The 17721-nt window shown below is 44.1% G+C and overlaps 1 protein-coding gene across 1 annotated transcript in view; it reads right to left on the reverse strand.

The window, feature by feature from the left end:
* PKD1 (polycystin 1, transient receptor potential channel interacting) overlaps positions 1-17721 on the reverse strand; it is a 191341-nt gene that overhangs the window by 4044 nt on the left and 169576 nt on the right. The window contains exons 29-42 of the mRNA XM_040356488.1: positions 16370-16496; positions 16163-16279; positions 15899-15948; positions 11586-11791; positions 9853-9928; positions 7750-7865; positions 6938-7146; positions 6208-6402; positions 5941-6080; positions 4475-4596; positions 3075-3189; positions 2850-2975; positions 810-984; positions 364-651 (exon numbers count right to left, since the gene is read on the reverse strand). Of these exons, the coding sequence (XP_040212422.1) occupies positions 364-651; positions 810-984; positions 2850-2975; positions 3075-3189; positions 4475-4596; positions 5941-6080; positions 6208-6402; positions 6938-7146; positions 7750-7865; positions 9853-9928; positions 11586-11791; positions 15899-15948; positions 16163-16279; positions 16370-16496 (2062 nt within the window). The remainder of the gene's footprint in view (positions 1-363; positions 652-809; positions 985-2849; positions 2976-3074; positions 3190-4474; positions 4597-5940; positions 6081-6207; positions 6403-6937; positions 7147-7749; positions 7866-9852; positions 9929-11585; positions 11792-15898; positions 15949-16162; positions 16280-16369; positions 16497-17721) is intronic.

Below are 17721 nucleotides of genomic sequence, written 5' to 3' on the forward strand. Positions count from 1 at the left end.
TGGGCTATTGTCACCAAAGAAAAGCAGCAGAATACATTTTGGGCTACATTTTTTAAGAAATATTTTTTTGCAAAATGTTATAACAAAAATGTTTATTTATTTTTTTCAATTTATCTGCACTGGTGACCACTGTAAAGTCTAAACTGAAAATTTACCTATCAATTTACAAAAAAAATAAGCAACACTGCTGTGATCTGTGCCCTTATGCATCTAGTGATGTCACTAGTTTTAATACCTTTATCAGCTGCATTGCATGCAATATTAGTCCCCTTCACATTATAGCTGACTGCGGTGTATGTGCAACCATTTTGACAGGATGAATTCAATAAATGCAATGCAGAAATGAACACTGACAGAGCTCACCTTAACAGTTAGAATGAAAAGGACACAGGCAGACAAGCTGTGAAAGGTGGAGCTCAGGAATGCGACCTGATGGAGACCAAGGAATGCAGCTCTGTCCTTCAGGTACCGGTCCCACTGTTCATCAGCCAGGCTGCCCCGACTAAGGTACATGACCACAGTACACACTGATAATACTGTCATCAGCCACTGGATGTAGTTCCAGAAGTGGGTGAAGTACTGGCATCCCTCCTTCCTTATGACCAGACACTCAGAGAGGACAAAGTACACCACAAACATCATTAAAAAGACCTGTGAAAAAAAAACAAAATAACTCAATTAAAGGACAAAAGCAACCAGTTGGAATTCACCATTCACTGATTTGAAGTTGGTAAACAAGTTTTACTGGTTTGTATGACCGTACTGCAATAAACAAGTCATCTATTTTATCATAACAATACATGACGTACCATCATGACCAGAAGGAGGTGGGGCCCGCTGCTTAGGCGCAGTAATGGGAAGGCACGGATCTCAACAGATGGAAGAGTTCTACCCGCCAAAGGGAACTCCAGAAGAAGCATCACTGAGGAGTACAGGTCAACCCCAGGACTGTACAGCGAGAATTCAACAAACAGCGCCCTCGTCCTGCAGGAATACAACATAAGCACACAGGGAAAGGGGTCTTAGATGATTCACCAGCATATTTACACAGGCAATTCCTGATACTGCAGAGAAATCAAAACCCCCCCTGGCTCCCTTTAAAAACAGCACCAACTGCAGGTATTCTAGTTAAAAACAAGGTAAGTATAAGTCTTTTCATATACAAATTCTTTATTAATCTCCAGGAGTAAAATATATTTCCAGCATATGACAGTATTGTATATGGTAATTTTATAGTTGCCCATTTCCAGCCAGCAATTGGAGCTCTAGGCACATTCTGATATGTTTACCTGACTAATTCTAACTGCTCTGCTGATAAAAGGCTGCTGTGTTGCAGTTTTCGATAGATTAAGATCTAATTGCATACAGGGCTGACTGAGCCTGTACTCTTTCTGTATAAAAATCGCTTAATATTCTCTGACACTAGGGTCCTAGAATAAATTTGCATTCATTCATAAAAAAAAATGCCTGGTTACCAGTAAAAGGTATGGTTCCCATCCAAACTCTGCTACTCCCTCAAAGGTCCTAAAAAGGTCCTCAAAGGGAACCTTTCCATGTTCAATCACAATTCCGTGTGGATTTATTCTCCCAACACAAATACACCTTTGCACACTGGTACTCTCCCTCATATAGGAAATGTGACCCTAGTGCTGATGGAGAGGGCAGGGGAGGGGCAAACAAGTATGCTGTGAAGGCGCCCAACGTCCTCCTGATCAACCAATGACATCATTGGTTGTTAGGAGGCCGGCAGTTAGAAGGTTGTCACGGTGCACAATAAAAACCTGTGGCTTTAGGTAACTAAAAGGCAGGCTTGATCCACTGACTGGCTTTAACTACTTAACCCCCGGACCATATTGCTGCCCAAAGACCAGAGTACTTTTTGCGATTCGGGACTGCGTCGCTTTAACAGACAATTGCGCGGTCGTGCGACGTGGCTCCCAAACAAAATTGGCGTCCTTTTTTTCCCACAAATAGAGCTTTCTTTTGGTGGTATTTGATCACCTCTGCGGTTTTTATTTTTTGCGCTATAAACAAAAATAGAGGGAAAAGTTGGAAAAAAATGAATATTTTTTACTTTTTGCCATAATAAATATCCCCCAAAAATATATAAAAAATTTTTTTTTTTCCTCAGTTTAGGCCGATACGTATTCTTCTACCTATTTTTCGTAAAAAAAAATTGCAATAAGCGTTTATTGATTGGTTTGCGCAAAAGTTATAGCGTTTACAAAATAGGGGGTATTTTTATGTCATTTTTATTAATATCTTTTTTTTACTAGTAATGGCGGCGGTACTGCGACGTTATGGCGGACACTTTTGACACATTTTTGGGACCATTGGCATTTTTCATAGCGATCAGTGCTATAAAAATGCATTGGATTTCTATAAAAATGCCACTGGCAGTGAAGGGGTTAACACTAGGGGGCGGGGAAGGGGTTAAGTATGTCCCTTGTGTGTTCTTACTGTGGGGGGGGGGGGGGTGGCCTCACTAGGGGAAACACTGATCCTCTGTTCATACATTGTATGAACAGAAGATCAGCGTTTCCCCCGCTGACAGGACCGGGAGCTGTGTGTTTACACACACAGCTCCCGGTCCCCGCTCTGTAACGAGCGATCGCGTGTGCCCGGCGGCGATCGCGCCAGCCGGGCACACGCACGGGAGTCGGGGGCGAGCGCCCCTAGTGGCGGCTCAAAGAGCCGACGTAGAATGACGTGGTCTCGCCCAGGAGAGCCGACCTGCCGCCGTAGAATGACGGCGGCTGGTCGGCTAGTGGTTAAAGGCACCCTGGTTGAAAAAGGCTGAAAAATAAGAGAGCACATACAAGAGAAAAAGCACAAGGCATGCTACTTACAGATTATCAATCCAGTGGTCTTCCTGGAGTTTCCCAATGATAGCCTTGTTTTCTTCTAAACCAACACCCAACTGCTGAATGTACCCGGAGCTGTCATAGAAGGACAAGTAACCCCAGTACCAGGCTCTGAAGACATGAAACAGAGACACAGGGAAATAATATTCACTATTTTATACAAAACGTAAAAGAACTACTGGCTGAAAAGTACCATTAGATGCAACGTACCCGGTATTATCAGGTGGAGAGTGCAACCAAGACTGGGAAGAGGTGAGCCAGCCGCCATCATAACCTGCATCATCAAAGACCTCAATCTCCTCTGGACATGCGCCATGTCTGCATGCTGCTGGGAAGAGCATTAGAGACATATTTTCAACATCTCAAGAACAATCATGTCCCAAATTGTATGTTCTGGATGGCAATCATAATTAAATTAAAAAGATAGACATATTCTTGGCTCCATACATTGCATTAGATCTCATGTTGAATATGCAATTGAGTTTTTAGGTACCAGTTCACAAAAAAAAAGATGTTGTGCAACACAAAGTGTGTAGGGAAGGACAACTAAATAAAAGGGGGTATGTATGGACGACCTCAGCTAAAAAGGAAAATTAAAACTGAATTTATTCACAATTAAAAGGGATGTGCTTGTGACTGGAAGAGTTTAAAGGATCACTAAAGGAATTTTTTTTTTTTACTGAAATGACTGTTTACAGGGTATAGAGACATACAAGTTAACTGATTCCTTTTAAAAATTAATAAAAATAGATTAAATTCAATCATATAATGTACCTGTAGTTTCACTTTCGTTTTTTAACTGGTTTCATGTTTATGTGAAGTAAAGAGACACACAGAACAAAAACAAACAAATCTAGGGCAGTGTTTTGTTTTTAAAATGAATCTCATTGGTTCTGTTAAGTTTTAGACACACAGTAATGACAGCTTAGACCATCGTGAAAAGCTCCCAGTATGATAGTTATAAGGAGCCAGACAACCAGGAAGTGTGGAGATCAGAGCAGTTTTACAGCTACTTCAAAGCAAAAACGAACAATAAGGACATGAAACCAGTACTGCAGTAAGGTAAAGGAAGCTATTTAGCTAAAAAAAAAAAAATTCCTTTAGTGACCCTTTAACTTCCACATAGGTTCTTTACTATAAAGACTGTTAAATTATGGAATATTTTATAGGAGCTAGTGCCGAGTCAGCAGATTGTTTCAAAAATACATGGACAGGTCTCTAAAAGCACATAAAAACAGCTACCAATAGTTATATAGTTAAAAAAAGCACAGTAAAATGCTGATCCAGATCCAATTGCCTTTGGAGAACTGGAAGAGTATACCAGACCATATGTTAAAAATGTTCTTTGCCTTTGTCTGGATAAGCTGCAGATTTGGGGCTCTATGGAGGAAAGTTTTTTTTTTTTCTTATTAGGTTGAACACAATGGACAATGGTCAATGGTCAATGGGCAACCTACATTATGCAACTGACCTAAAATGCAGAATGTAATAGAAAAGGAAAGGACGTGTACGGGGGTAACAAAGTTCTCAAACTTTTCAACTGGAATCTGACTAGAGTAAAGGATGATGTAAAGAAACTGTATAGAACAAGAGACAACGTGCCACTGCACCTTTTTTCAGCCGAATCTGGCGTAAACGAGCAGATCCCAGCAAGTTGCTGTAGCTTCCCCTCTGGATGTTGCCCAGGTATGGCAGCAAGACATCTGATGCCCAGGCCCAAAACTCCTCGGATCTGTAAATAATAAGCATTTGTGGTTTGTACTCCAGACATTACATGGGAATCGTCCTGAACTTCCCAGCTTACAGGAAACCAGTGATGTCGGGCAGTGTCACCTCATTACTTTAGATTCCACTCAACAATCGTGAATAGGCTGCCTTAGCAAGAACACATTTTTAAAGCAAACCTGTATTTTGCACACATACAGGGCCATTCAACAGGTTTACTTTATTGCCCTCCACCCTAGCAGCATAAACTCACCTTTCTGTTCAGTGTCAAGAGGGAAAACACAACTGGTACGTCCAGGTATGGAGGAGCATGAGACTTAACTCTATTTGACAGTGCCGATCCTTAGTGATAAGCCCAGCACAGTAACATAGGCGAAAGAACACTATCCTCTGACCTGTGTAAGCTCCAATTAGAGTGACTAGTGGTGGGGAAAAAGGAAAGGTTAAAGGGACATTAAAGGTTCCCGTTTAAAAAAATAAAAATAACAAACATGTTATACTTATCTCCACTGTGCAGCTCGTTTTGCATAGAGTGGCCCCGATCCTCGTCTTCTGGGGTCCCTCGGCGGCTCTCTCGGCTCCTCCCCGCATCAGCTAACCCCCTTCATGGGAAGCACTCTCCCAAGGGGGTTAGCTTGCGGGCGCGTTCCCGTGATACAGCGGGCGGCCATAGCCGCTGACTGTATCACACGGCCCTGCCCTCGGCGCGCCACATCATTGCATGTAATTGACAGCAGCGCAAGCCAATGGCTGCGCTGCTATCAATCTAGCCAATCAGCGGCCAGACTCTGAGGAGAAGAGGTCGCCGAGGGATGCGCACTGAGAAGATTCGGGGCTCAGGTAAGTAAAACGGGGGGCGTCATTGCCAGGTTTTTTTTTTCACCTTAATGCATAATATGCATTAAGGTGAAAAAAAAAAAAAAAAACTTTTACAACCGCTTTAAGTTTGTTCTGCTGGGAAGAAGAGGCATTAAGGTGCACCTGTTGCTTTACCCCGCATGGACAAAACACAGGTTTGCTTTTAGGTTATGAGTGTGGTTTAAAATGCAATAGCATGACCACAATATCTAGGCAGCTTGCTCAATCAATGGTAACTGACAAAAATATAACACAAACATAACTATATATTAACACATGAGTATAATAAATTATTAAAAGGCAAATATGAATGTGCCTGCAGAGAACACTGTGGCAACAAAATAAAAAAAGGTATTAATGGACCTTTAAAAAGGAAACTAATGTCTAAAAAATAAAATGCATTTTTACTGCAGAAAAATTGTCCCAAAGAACATTCAGAAATTTACAGTCACTGATATCATTGGAATCATTCAGTTGATTAATTATGTCTTACCTTTTAATCTGCAAGAATCTTGGACTCGCCAGCTCTTGTCTAATTGAACGTCGCAGCAGGTAAGCACTGGAGTTCACAGAAGAATCACCATAGTTTGTGAGAAGTACTACCAAGAAGAACAGCATGTACACCACCAGGTTCTGTGGGGAGGAAAAATATGTAGTAGTAACCAGACATGAAGTATGTGAAATATCTAGACTTTAGGTTATTTTGCAGTTTATAAATTCCTTAAAGTTCTGAGTGTAAGCAGGACATATAGCCGGTTACCTTTAGCATCTTGTGCAGCAGTTTCACCTTGCGAGCCTCCTCTCTGGCCTGGAAAAGAGCAAAGCCCTGCGGGGGCCGGACCTTGGTGATCCTTTCGGAGACGTGCTCCACCAGGGGGCACTCTATAAGAGTGTCCTCCTCCTCAGGGTGCAAACGCTTCACCACCAAAGCAAAGTACAGGGCTTCTGCCATCACCTGCCGTGAATTCAAAATGTTATGTTATGACTTGGGAACACTGAAAACGCTCTTGTTCACAGTAACTATAAAGACCAACTGAGGAGCACAATTATATTTGACTAACTCTGGATTTTGCACAACTTCACTATATAACTTAGAAAATACACAACCATGATGGTAAAGTAGTGCCCCACTTTGGTAGGAGTATACAACCCCAATAAACCCGAGTACTAACAGAGTGCAAAAGTGCCTACTAGCCACAGCTTTTTGCTATACCCTTTTTTTAACAATGTTTACATAAGCAGACTGATGCCACGTGGACCTCATGCCGCCATCCAATAAATTCAGCGTCAACATGTCAACAATGTGTACACAGAAGTGGCAATGCCTTGGCCTTCAGTTATTCAGAATGACTGGAGGCAGAGGTCATTCTGCATCTGTGCTGCTGCCAGTGATTACATACTATTTATGTTTACATGTGGCGGCGGTACAGAGACACAAAAAAACGTCTAACTTTGGTATTTAAAAAAAAAAAAAAACCTTTAGATCTCACCTTTAAAGGTTCCAGGACAAAGAATGAGAAGAGGAAGCTGAATATTCCAGATATTAACCACATGAGGCCTACGCTGGAGGTGAAGCCGACCCCAATCCACACAGATACCCCGAAGCAGCAGAAGAGGAGAAAGCAGCTAAGGACGTGAGCTACACGGGTGCACCAAGAGGGTAACATACTTCCACGTCTCTGGAAGGCATCCGTGATAACTGTAAAAGAGAAAGAAGACAATGGAAGATTCTAACCAGTGCTGTAAACATCCAAAGGTAAAACTACAGATTACATTCTACTAAAAAGATTTAGGGTCTATGTCCATGGGATTTGGGCTTGTGTCGTTTGAGATGCTTCTGAGATCATTTGAATTCAATTACAGTTGTGGATGACCTACTTCTGATTTGTACTTTACCTGCTTTAAAGTGAAAGTCCATGCTAAAACTAAAATCTGTGCAAATGTAGCCACCTACATTTTTTTCGTTTTTTCAGAACCCGAAAAATGATGTGAAGCCCACACACGATCATTTTAAATGACATTTTTTTTAAACAATGTTTTTTTCATGCCGACAAAATGATCGTTTGTACGCGGCATTAGCCTTTGACAACTGTCGCCATAAGATGCCCACACATGGAGGGCAATGTTTTTAATAAGCCATTAGACTTACACTGTGATAAGAAGCAGTCAGGCGCTACAATTATGTGAGCCTGCATTTGTGATAAACAACTAAACAGACTTTAAATCCATGTAAAAGTCCCTTTTAGCTTGAAATGGTTGAGAATACCAGGAATTTATATTTGTACTTCAAATTCATAAGTACCTGTCCTGGTTGACTTGATAGATTTGACTTCTCTGGGAGGTCCAGTTATGGTTTGGCCTTTTTCGTTTAATTTATCCAGCATTATGGTTTCTGTTTTATCCGCAAAAGGGTTTGACCTGTCAAAGTAATCAGCAGTGTTAGTTAGAGTGATTGTAAATGATCACTTTGTAAACCAACCCATAAATAGAAATGAAAGGAAAAACATTATTGTAATATATATATATATATATATATATATATATATATATAAAAAAACATTACAAATAACTTTTTTCCTTTTTTTTTAGAAGTGATCACATTTCCTCTGTGAGCAGGGAGGAGGAGGAGGAGGGGAAGAAGCAGTACACTGAGCTTCCCAGTGAATGGGGGGTCAGGACAAGTCTCATCATTGGAGGAGAGCACACCGAGTTTCCCAGCATAGGTAGAGAACAGACCACAGTGTACTCACCTGCTTAGTGTGGTGTCAGATTTTAATAGGAAAGCAGAGGGCCTGGCAGGAACACCAGAGATTTCACATAAAGGAAGCAATACAAAGAGAACAGGATACTGTCTCATACAAGTACATGGTACAGTGGGGACATATCAGGAATATAACGTTTTGGGCTAACAGACGCTTTAACAGTGTTAACCGACCCACACACATATAACGTGGCAGTGCGGCCCTTCAGAGCAAAATCACGTACCTGTACGTCTTTCTTTACTTCAGTTCATACGAGAGCATGCGTGCCGCCGGCAACCTGCTCCTGCTGTGGTTGGATACAACAGGAGCCATATAGCAGGTCCGGCGGACCAGATGTTCGGCGGATTATGGTGCTGGGTTATCTTTCAGGGGTTGGGCTTTGCCCCTTAGTTCCAGTGAAAGTAACTCTTAAGGCGTCAGCATACCAAGACATTTTGGACAATTTCATGCTCACAACATTGTGGGAACAGTTTGGGGATCTCCACTTCCCGTTCCAACATGACTGCGCACCAGTACATGCACAAGACATGGATGAGTGAGTTTGGGGTGGAGGAACTTGACTGGCCTTGAAACAGTCCTGACCTCAACCCGATAAAACACCTTTGGGATGAATTCGATCGTAGACTGTGAGCCAGGCCTTCTCGTCTACATCAGTGCCTGACCTCACAAATGCACTTCTGGAAGAATGGTCAAACATTCCCATAGACACACTCCTAAACCTTGTGGACGGCCTTCCCAGAAGAGTTGAAGCTGTTATAGCTGCAAAGGGTGGGCCAACTCAATATTGAACCCTACGGACTAAGACTGGGATGCCATTAAAGTCCTTGTACGTTTAAAGACAGGTGTCCCAATACTTTTAGTAATGTAGTGTAGGTGAATTTTTTTTATGGGAACACCTGTTCAATGACTTCTGTCAAGAAGATGATTTCTTCCTTTTTTTTCCTCACTTCTTCTTGTGTTTCGAGATACAAAGTGAAGGATAATCTTCCCAATGCAACATAGACAAAAACAATTTGAGAGTGGTTTTGACTATTGCCTACTCTATCGCATTACAGATACGTTGTTTACGTTAGGCTTTTTCCGGCGTAAAGTTACCCCTGCTATATGAGGCGTAGATGAGGCGTACCAATGATAAGTATGGACGTCGGGCCAGCGTAAAATTTTCCGTTGATTACGTCGTTTGCGTAAGTCGTTCGCGAATAGGGCTGGGCGTCATTTACGTTCACGTCGAAAGCATTGGCTTCTTGCGGGTTAATTTGGAGCATGCGTACTGGGATACTTTCACGGGCGGCGCATGCGCCGTTCGTAAAAAGCGTCATTTACGTGGGGTCACAATAAATATACATAACACACGCCCACATCTTCCACATTTGAAGTAGGCGGGCTTACGCCGGTCTATTTACGCTACGCCGCCGCAACTTTGGTTTGTGAATACTGCACTTGCCTGTTAAAGTTGCGGAGGCGTAACGTAAATAGGATACGTTACGCCCGCACAAAGATGTGCTCTTCTACGTGAATCCGGGCCATTGCATTTAAATGAATAAAGGAATGGCAGCCTAAACCATTGAGGGCATTATCCATCAGAAAATAAAACACAGTATATTAAAATGTAATAAGCTGTATGACCCCACAAATGTACTCACAGGTCTGACAAAAGATCCGTCTCTGTACGGGAAATCCTCTGCAGCTCTGGGGGGAGAGACATGCTGCTGGCTCCATCTTTACAAAATACAAGAAATAACTGGTTAAGATTTAGCAGTTTCTAATATACCAAGCATCTGTTCTTTCCAAGTTTTCTATTAAGGGTTAAAATACCACGTTAAGGAAGCAACATGGAAAGTCGGACCGCTGGTCTCACACACAAGCAGTGGTTCGGGTCTCCAGCAGTCCAACATGGACTCCTAACATGGCTCCAATTAATGGCATTGTTTAAAGGGCTAGAGTGCTGTGTATTGGAGCAGTGTGCAGGGGTACGTCACACCATATTTCCAAAATATTTCAATCCTTGGTTCAGCTTTTAGGAACTTAAAATAAAAAAATTGTGTATACAGTTAGGTCCATATATATTTGGACACAGGCAAAATTTTTGTTTTTTTCTGGTATTTACTATAACATATTCAAGCTATAGTAATATAATGGATGTGGGCTAAAAGTGCACAATCTCAGGTTTAATTTGAGGGTATGTACATCCAAATCGGAGTAAGGGTTTAGGAATTGCAGCTCTTAAGAATATCCATCCCCCCTATTTCAAGGGACCAAAAATAATTGGACAAAATTAATCAAAAGCCGTTTCATGGCCAGGTGTGAGCTACTCCTTCGTTATATCTTCATCAATGAGCCCTGGTTCACATTGGTGCGTTTTGACATGCTATTTGACAAGCATGTTAAATCGGTGCCATTTGCCGGCAATGGCACCGTCCTAATCAATGCGACGCCGCATCTGCGGCGCTTCACCGATTTCAAAAAGTAGTTTCTGTACTACTTTGGTTTCTATGCAGAAGTGAGTCTAATTTTGCACTTTCCAGCTTTAGTAAATAAACCACATTGTGTACTTAAAAGTGGGGTATGCCTGGTAGCTAGTATTTCCAGGCATGGGGAGCATGTGACTGTCCCCATCCCCCGCGATGCAGTGCTGTGTTCCTGAACTGCCAGTTACTAGGCCCGAACATTGTCCTGAAGGAGCAGGTAGGGACCCTTGAACCCTGTGTTAGCTTCCATCTTTAAGACCCCTTTCACACTTAGGGCGTTTTGCAGGAGCTATAGCGTTAAAAATAGCGCCTGCAATCCGCCCTTAAACAGCTGCTCTATTCACTCCAGTGTGAAAGCCCTTAGGGCTTTCACACTGGAGCGGTGCACTGGCAGGGCATCCTGAAAAAGTCCTGCCAGCAGCTCCTTTGGAGCGCATTAGGAGCGGTGAACTCACGCTCCTCCCCATTGAAATCAATAAGCAGCGCCGCCGTACCGCCGGAAATATGCCACTGTAGCGGCGCATTGCCGGTGGTATTAACCCTTTCTCGGCCACTAGCGCGGGGTTAAAAGTGTGAAATGCGCCGCAAATCCGACGGTAAAATAGCAGCGTTTTACCGCTATTTTACCACCGATGCTATGGGTGGCACCAGTGTGAAAAGGGTCTAAGCATGCACAAGTTCCTTTTACGTTCCAAGCTTTATATTGACCTTTTACATTTCATGAGTCCTTGTCATTGCCATGCAATGATTTCTGAATGTGCTAGAAAATCTCTGAACGACCAGATACCAATATTGCTGACAATCCAAAACTGACCAAAATTCAGACCAAATACTACATTTTCTTCTGAGTTTGTTGTCTCCTCCAACTCGCTCATTTCATGTTATCACTTCCATCCTTGTATGCTCACCTGATGCTAAGAAATGGCGTGGCATGGATGGCGGAAGGCCTAGTACCACATTGTCCTCCTCGCTGGGATGGCAGCTGCCATCTAACCCAAGGTGTTGACTACTGCGGTGTTTCTCCAGTTTCTGGATGCTGTTCCCCATGATGGTCGGGTCACTTAGTAGGTCTGGCCAGCTGAGCATACCATCATTAGCACTCCACTGAATGAAACTGCAAGGATACAGACATACATGTTAACCATACCTTCCAACTTTCTGAGATATGAAAGAACTCCTGTTGGTACAAACAATGTACATAAAAGGACACCCCACTCCAACATCTCCATTTGCACAGGTTAGGAAGAATTAATACACAAGTTTTATTTATTTTCTTCCAATTGGAATTTTTAAAATAAAAAAATGTGAAGTTTAATAAAAGGTTTAACCTCTTGACCACTGGGCACTTAAACCCCCTTCCTGACCAGACCAATTTTCAGCTTTCGGTGCTCTCACAATTTGAATGACAATTACTCCGTCATACAACATTGTACCCATTTGAAATTTTTGTAAAAAAAAAAAAAAATAACTTGTTTCTGTCATATTCGCAGGTTATTTCTCACACACAGCATATGTATACCACAAATTACACCCCAAAACACATTCTGCTATTCCTCCCGAGTATGGCGATACCCCATGTGTGCAACTTTTACACAGCGTGGCCACATACAGAGGCCCAACATGCAGGGAGCGCCATCAGGCGTTCTGGAGCACCCAGGCAAATTCTGACATTTCTCTCCTACATGGAAAAATCACAATTTATTTGCTAGAAAATTACATAGAACCCCAAAACATTATATATGCGGAGTATTGGGGTATTGCGGAGTATTTGGGTATTGCAGAATATTGGGGTATTGGGGGTATTGCGGAGTATTTGGGTATTGGGGGTATTGCAGAGTATTGGGGTATTGCAGAGTATCGCGCAGGGTATTGGGGTATTGCAGAGTATTGCGCAGGGTATTGGGGTATTGCAGAGTATCGGGGTATTGCAGAGTATCGGGGTATTGCAGAGTATCGGGGTATTGCAGAGTAACGGGGTATTGCAGAGTAACGGGGTATTGCAGAGTAACGGGGTATTGCAGAGTAACGGGGTATTGCAGAGTAACGGGGTATGGCAGAGTAACGGGGTATGGCAGAGTATGGGGTATGGCAGAGTATGGGGTATGGCAGAGTATGGGGTATGGCAGAGTATGGGGTATGGCAGAGTATGGGGTATGGCAGAGTATTGCGCAGGGAGGGATGGCAGAGTATGGGGTATGGCAGAGTATTGCGCAGGGAGGGATGGCAGAGTATGGGGTATGGCAGAGTATTGCGCAGGGAGGGATGGCAGAGTATGGGGTATGGCAGAGTATTGCGCAGGGAGGGATGGCAGAGTATGGGGTATGGCAGAGTATTGCGCAGGGAGGGATGGCAGAGTATGGGGTATGGCAGAGTATTGCGCAGGGAGGGATGGCAGAGTATGGGGTATGGCAGAGTATTGCGCAGGGAGGGATGGCAGAGTATTGATGGTACTGCAGAGTATTGCGCAGGGAGGGATGGCAGAGTATGGGGTATTGCAGAGTATTGATGGTACTGCAGAGTATTGTGCAGGGAGGGATGGCAGAGTATGGGGTATTGCAGAGTATTGATGGTACTGCAGAGTATTGCGCAGGGAGGGATGGCTGGATCTGTGACTGCAGTTGTCACAGATCCAGCCCACAGCAGCTGCTGACACCCCGCGCTCCCCCCCCCCTCCTCTCCTCTCCTCTCGCACTGTACCGAACGGTACAGAGAGGAGAGGGAGGAACCGGCGTCATCAAATGACGCCGGTTTGTTTACAAGTGATCGCTCCGTCATTTGACGGAGCGATCACGTGGTAAACAGCCGCGATTCGCGGCAATTTACCGTGATCCGTGATGCGCCGGGTCTTCTAGACCCGGCGAGCACGGACACTTCCGCGAGCGCGCCCCAGGGGACGCGCAAACGCGGAAGTGCACGAGGATGTCCCAGGGACGTCCTGTCACAGTAACTCGACCGCGCTGTAGCAGTATTTTTGCTATAGCGCGGTCGGCAAGAGGTTAAGGTAGTTTAGAGACATTGGCCCGGATTCACAAAGCACTTACGCCGACGTATCTCGAGATACGCCGCGTAAGTGTAAATATGCGCCATCGTATCTATGTGCCGGACTCTGTAACCAACATACGCCTGAAAATAGGCTTCATCCGACCGACGTAACTTTCCTACGCCGGCGTATCGTGGGCGCATATTTACGCTGGCCGCAAGTGGCGCTCCCATTGATTTCCTATTCAAAAGAGGGAGATGAGTCGATTCACGAACGTAATTGCGCCCGGCGCATGATATACGCGGTTTGCGTAAGTCGTACGTCCGGCATAAAGTTATTCCCCATGTATGAGGCGCAACTTATGCTAAGGTATGAACCAGGGAACACAGCCGTCGTATTTTACGTAGTACGTGAATAGGGCTGGGCGTAGGTTAGGTTCACGTCGTAGGCAGTGATCCGTCGTATCTTAGGGAGTAGTTCCGACGTGATTCTGAGCATGCACACTGGGATACGTCCACGGGACGGCGCATGCGCCGCTCGTTTTAAGTACTTGTATGGCAGTCGGCCCATCATTTGCATGGGGTCACGCCTCATTAGCATGGCTCACGCCCACTTGTGAATTCGGTGCTTGCCTCTCTGCGCTGCTTCGGCATAGCGTATATTAGATACGCTACGCTGGTATAAATATGCGCCAATGTATGTGAATCCGGGTCAATACAGCAAAACAAAAAGAGGGAGAACTGAGTAAAGAGGGACAGAGGAATTTGGTTCCATAAGGAGGACAGTCCATCCAAATGAGGGACAGTTGGGAGCAATTATCATAATTGGGGAAAAACTACAAATCTATTAATATATGCAACAAAAGGATTATTAAATCCAGTAGACCTTTTGACATAGTTGACCTCTTTGCTCTGAGCGCATGCAAATATGCGACCTCTCAGCGGCCGGGCCTTGACGCAGCGTGCCCGGAATATATGTGAATATATGTGTGCAATAGTGCCGATAGAGCTGTGTTAACTTAAAGCTCCCTGCGACCTGGAAAGTGTGTGGACCACTTGGGCTCGATAGGAAGGGGGTATGTCGACAGTGCATCCGTAGCCGCTGCTAGAGTGCCGACAGGGGATTGAGGCCGTCCTGGCTCCTGTAAAAGGTTCAAGGAAAGAAAAGTAACCCCTGGAAGTCACACATCTATGATGCCCTGCTGAAATTAATATAGTGACAACCACAGCCTGGACTCTGACCAGGCCATGTCCCCAACGTGTTTCACTCCACCCCCCGAAGTCTGGTCATAGGGATAGGGAATATTACTCCCCATACGCAAGAGTTCCCTATCCCCTTGGCTAAGCTCCGGTGGTGAAGTGAAACTCATTGGGGGCGTGGCTCGGTTGGCGTCTAGGCTGAGGTTGGCACTCATTGCAGCAGGACTTCACAGATGTGCGACTTCCAGGGGTTACCTTTCTTTCCTTTAACTTAAAGCTCCTGTTTGCTGCTTGCGATCAGTAGCTTTCCAATCATGCGATTATTGTGACATTGTGACAGCCAATCATGGCGGTCACATGACCATACGCCCCGCCTCCCAGCATTCTAAAGCCCTTAAAGAGCCATCAGGAACACACTACCCGCAGGTCCCCGCAGAGTGGACTCCCAGAAGTGGGTGTAAATACCTGTCTTAGAGAGGTATCTGCACCCCCTCCCCCCCAAAAGGTGCCAAAAGTGACAGCGGAGGGGGGGAGGGTTTCCAATGAGTGGAAGTTCAACTTTAGGGTGGAGCTCTAACCTCTGGGTGCTTTTCTTTTTTTTGCATGGGTGCATCGCATACTGGCACATTATGTGAAACTTACCTGAAAATGAAGCCTTCCAGCAATGTCATCGCTGGAGGCCGCTTCAATCTTCACCCATCTTGCTTCTGGGTTCACAAGCTTTGGCTCTGTTACTGGCCGGAGCCGTGATGACGTCATGGCACAGGGATCTGAAAAAACGGCATGCTAGGCCGTTCACTCAGAGCGCATGCACCAGTGATGTCACAGGCTGCATGTACAGTAAATATCTCCTAAACGGTACAGGTTTAGGAGATATTTACACACAGGTACAGGTTTAGGAGATATTATAGGCTCACCTATAGGTAAAATTCAGAGATGGAAGTTTACTTCCTCTTTAAATAAATGACAACAAAGAAGCAGTGAACTCTGAAGACCAACTGAGATACAAGAACCAAAGATAAATACAAGTCCAGGAACTCACCCCTTTGTGTCATCCACAATTATTTCTGTTTTGGTCTGGTCAGAAAATCCCTATGAAGACGAGGAAAGAGATTTCATCACCACATCAGAAAAACTTTACAATTTTGGAAATGTTTACACCGATGTCTGCAACAACATCACATGATATTAATGGGGACATAGATTCAGTGAATCTGACCATCCAGTACCTGTAGGCTCACAATAAACGGTAAGTATAGTGTACACATGTTTTGAGAACTATCTATGAATGACGTGACATCCTCACCTCTCCATGTATCCCTGTATATGTCATAAAAGAACTCTCCATCAACATATTGTCCAGGTAGTTATCTATTTCCAAGGAGTTCTGATCGAAGTATGTGAGGGACGGCCTGACACAGGTCTATAGGAAGAAAGTACACAATATAGACCATGCTGCAATATATGAAAGGGACACCATTAAATGTTCGCTAGTAGATAAGAGTCAACTCACCTTGCTGCGAGCTCGCCTGAATAGGAAGAGGATGAACAGGTAAATGGGATAGACTAAGACACTTGTCACCAATCCTACAGCCACCGAGTCCACACTGAGGGGAACCACCTGAGACACGGCACCATCCCTGTAAGAGGGAAAAAATAGTTCTTTACTTAGTACTACAAGAAAAGGAAAGGGATTGTGGAATTACCTAGTATTATGCCGCGTACACACGATCATTTTTCGGCATGAAAAAAAAACGTTGTTTTTCAGCATGTCCAAAAAACAACGTTTTTCCAACTTCATCATTAACCACTTCCCGACCTCCTCATGTACATATACGTCAGCAGAATGGCACGGACAGGCACATGTACGTACCTGTACGTCCTCTGCTAGACGTGGGTGGGGGGTCCGATCGGGACCCCCCCCCCCCCCGGTACATGCGGAGGTCGGGTCCGCTCGGGGAGCGATCCGGGACGACGGCGCGGCTATTTGTTTTTAGCCGCTCCGTCGCGATCGCCCCCCGGAGCTGAAGAACGGGGAGAGCCGTATGTAAACACGGCTTCCCCGTGCTTCACTGTGGTGGCGCATCGATCGAGTGATCCCTTTTATAGAGGAGACTCGATCGATGTTGTCAATCCTACAGCCACACCCCCCTACACTAGTAAACACTAACACAGTGATCCCTAAATGTTACAGCGCCCCCTGTGTTTAACTCCCAAACTGCAACTGTCATTTTCACAATAAACAATGCAATTTAAATGCATTTTTTGCTGTGAAAATGACAATGGTCCCAAAAATGTGTCAAAATTGTCCGAAGTGTCCGCCATAATGTCGCAGTCACGAAAAAAAACGCTGATTGCCGCCATTAGTAGTAAAAAAAATAAAAATAAAATAAAAATGCAAAAAAACTATGCCCTATTTTGTAAACGCTATAAATTTTGCGCAAACCAACCGATAAACGATTATTGCGTTTTTTTTTACCAAAAATAGGTAGAAGAATACGTATCGGCCTAAACTGAGGAAAAAAAAAATTATATATGTTTTTGGGGGATATTTATTATAGCAAAAAGTAAAAAATATTGCATTTTTTTCAAAATTGTCGCTCTATTTTTGTTTATAGCGCAAAAAATTAAAACCGCAGAGGTGATCAAATACCACCATAAGAAAGCTCTATTTGTGGGGAAAAAAGGACGCCAATTTTGTTTGGGAGCCCCGTCGCACGACCGCGCAATTGTCTGTTAAAGCGACGCAGTCCCGAACTGTAAAAACCCCTTGGGTCTTTAGGCAGCAATATGGTCCGGGGCTTAAGTGGTTAAAAACGACGTTGCCCACACACCATCGTTTTAAAAAAATTATGAACAAAGCGC

This window comes from Rana temporaria, chromosome 6 (assembly GCF_905171775.1).
Source record: "Rana temporaria chromosome 6, aRanTem1.1, whole genome shotgun sequence".
Taxonomy (NCBI): domain Eukaryota; kingdom Metazoa; phylum Chordata; class Amphibia; order Anura; family Ranidae; genus Rana; species Rana temporaria.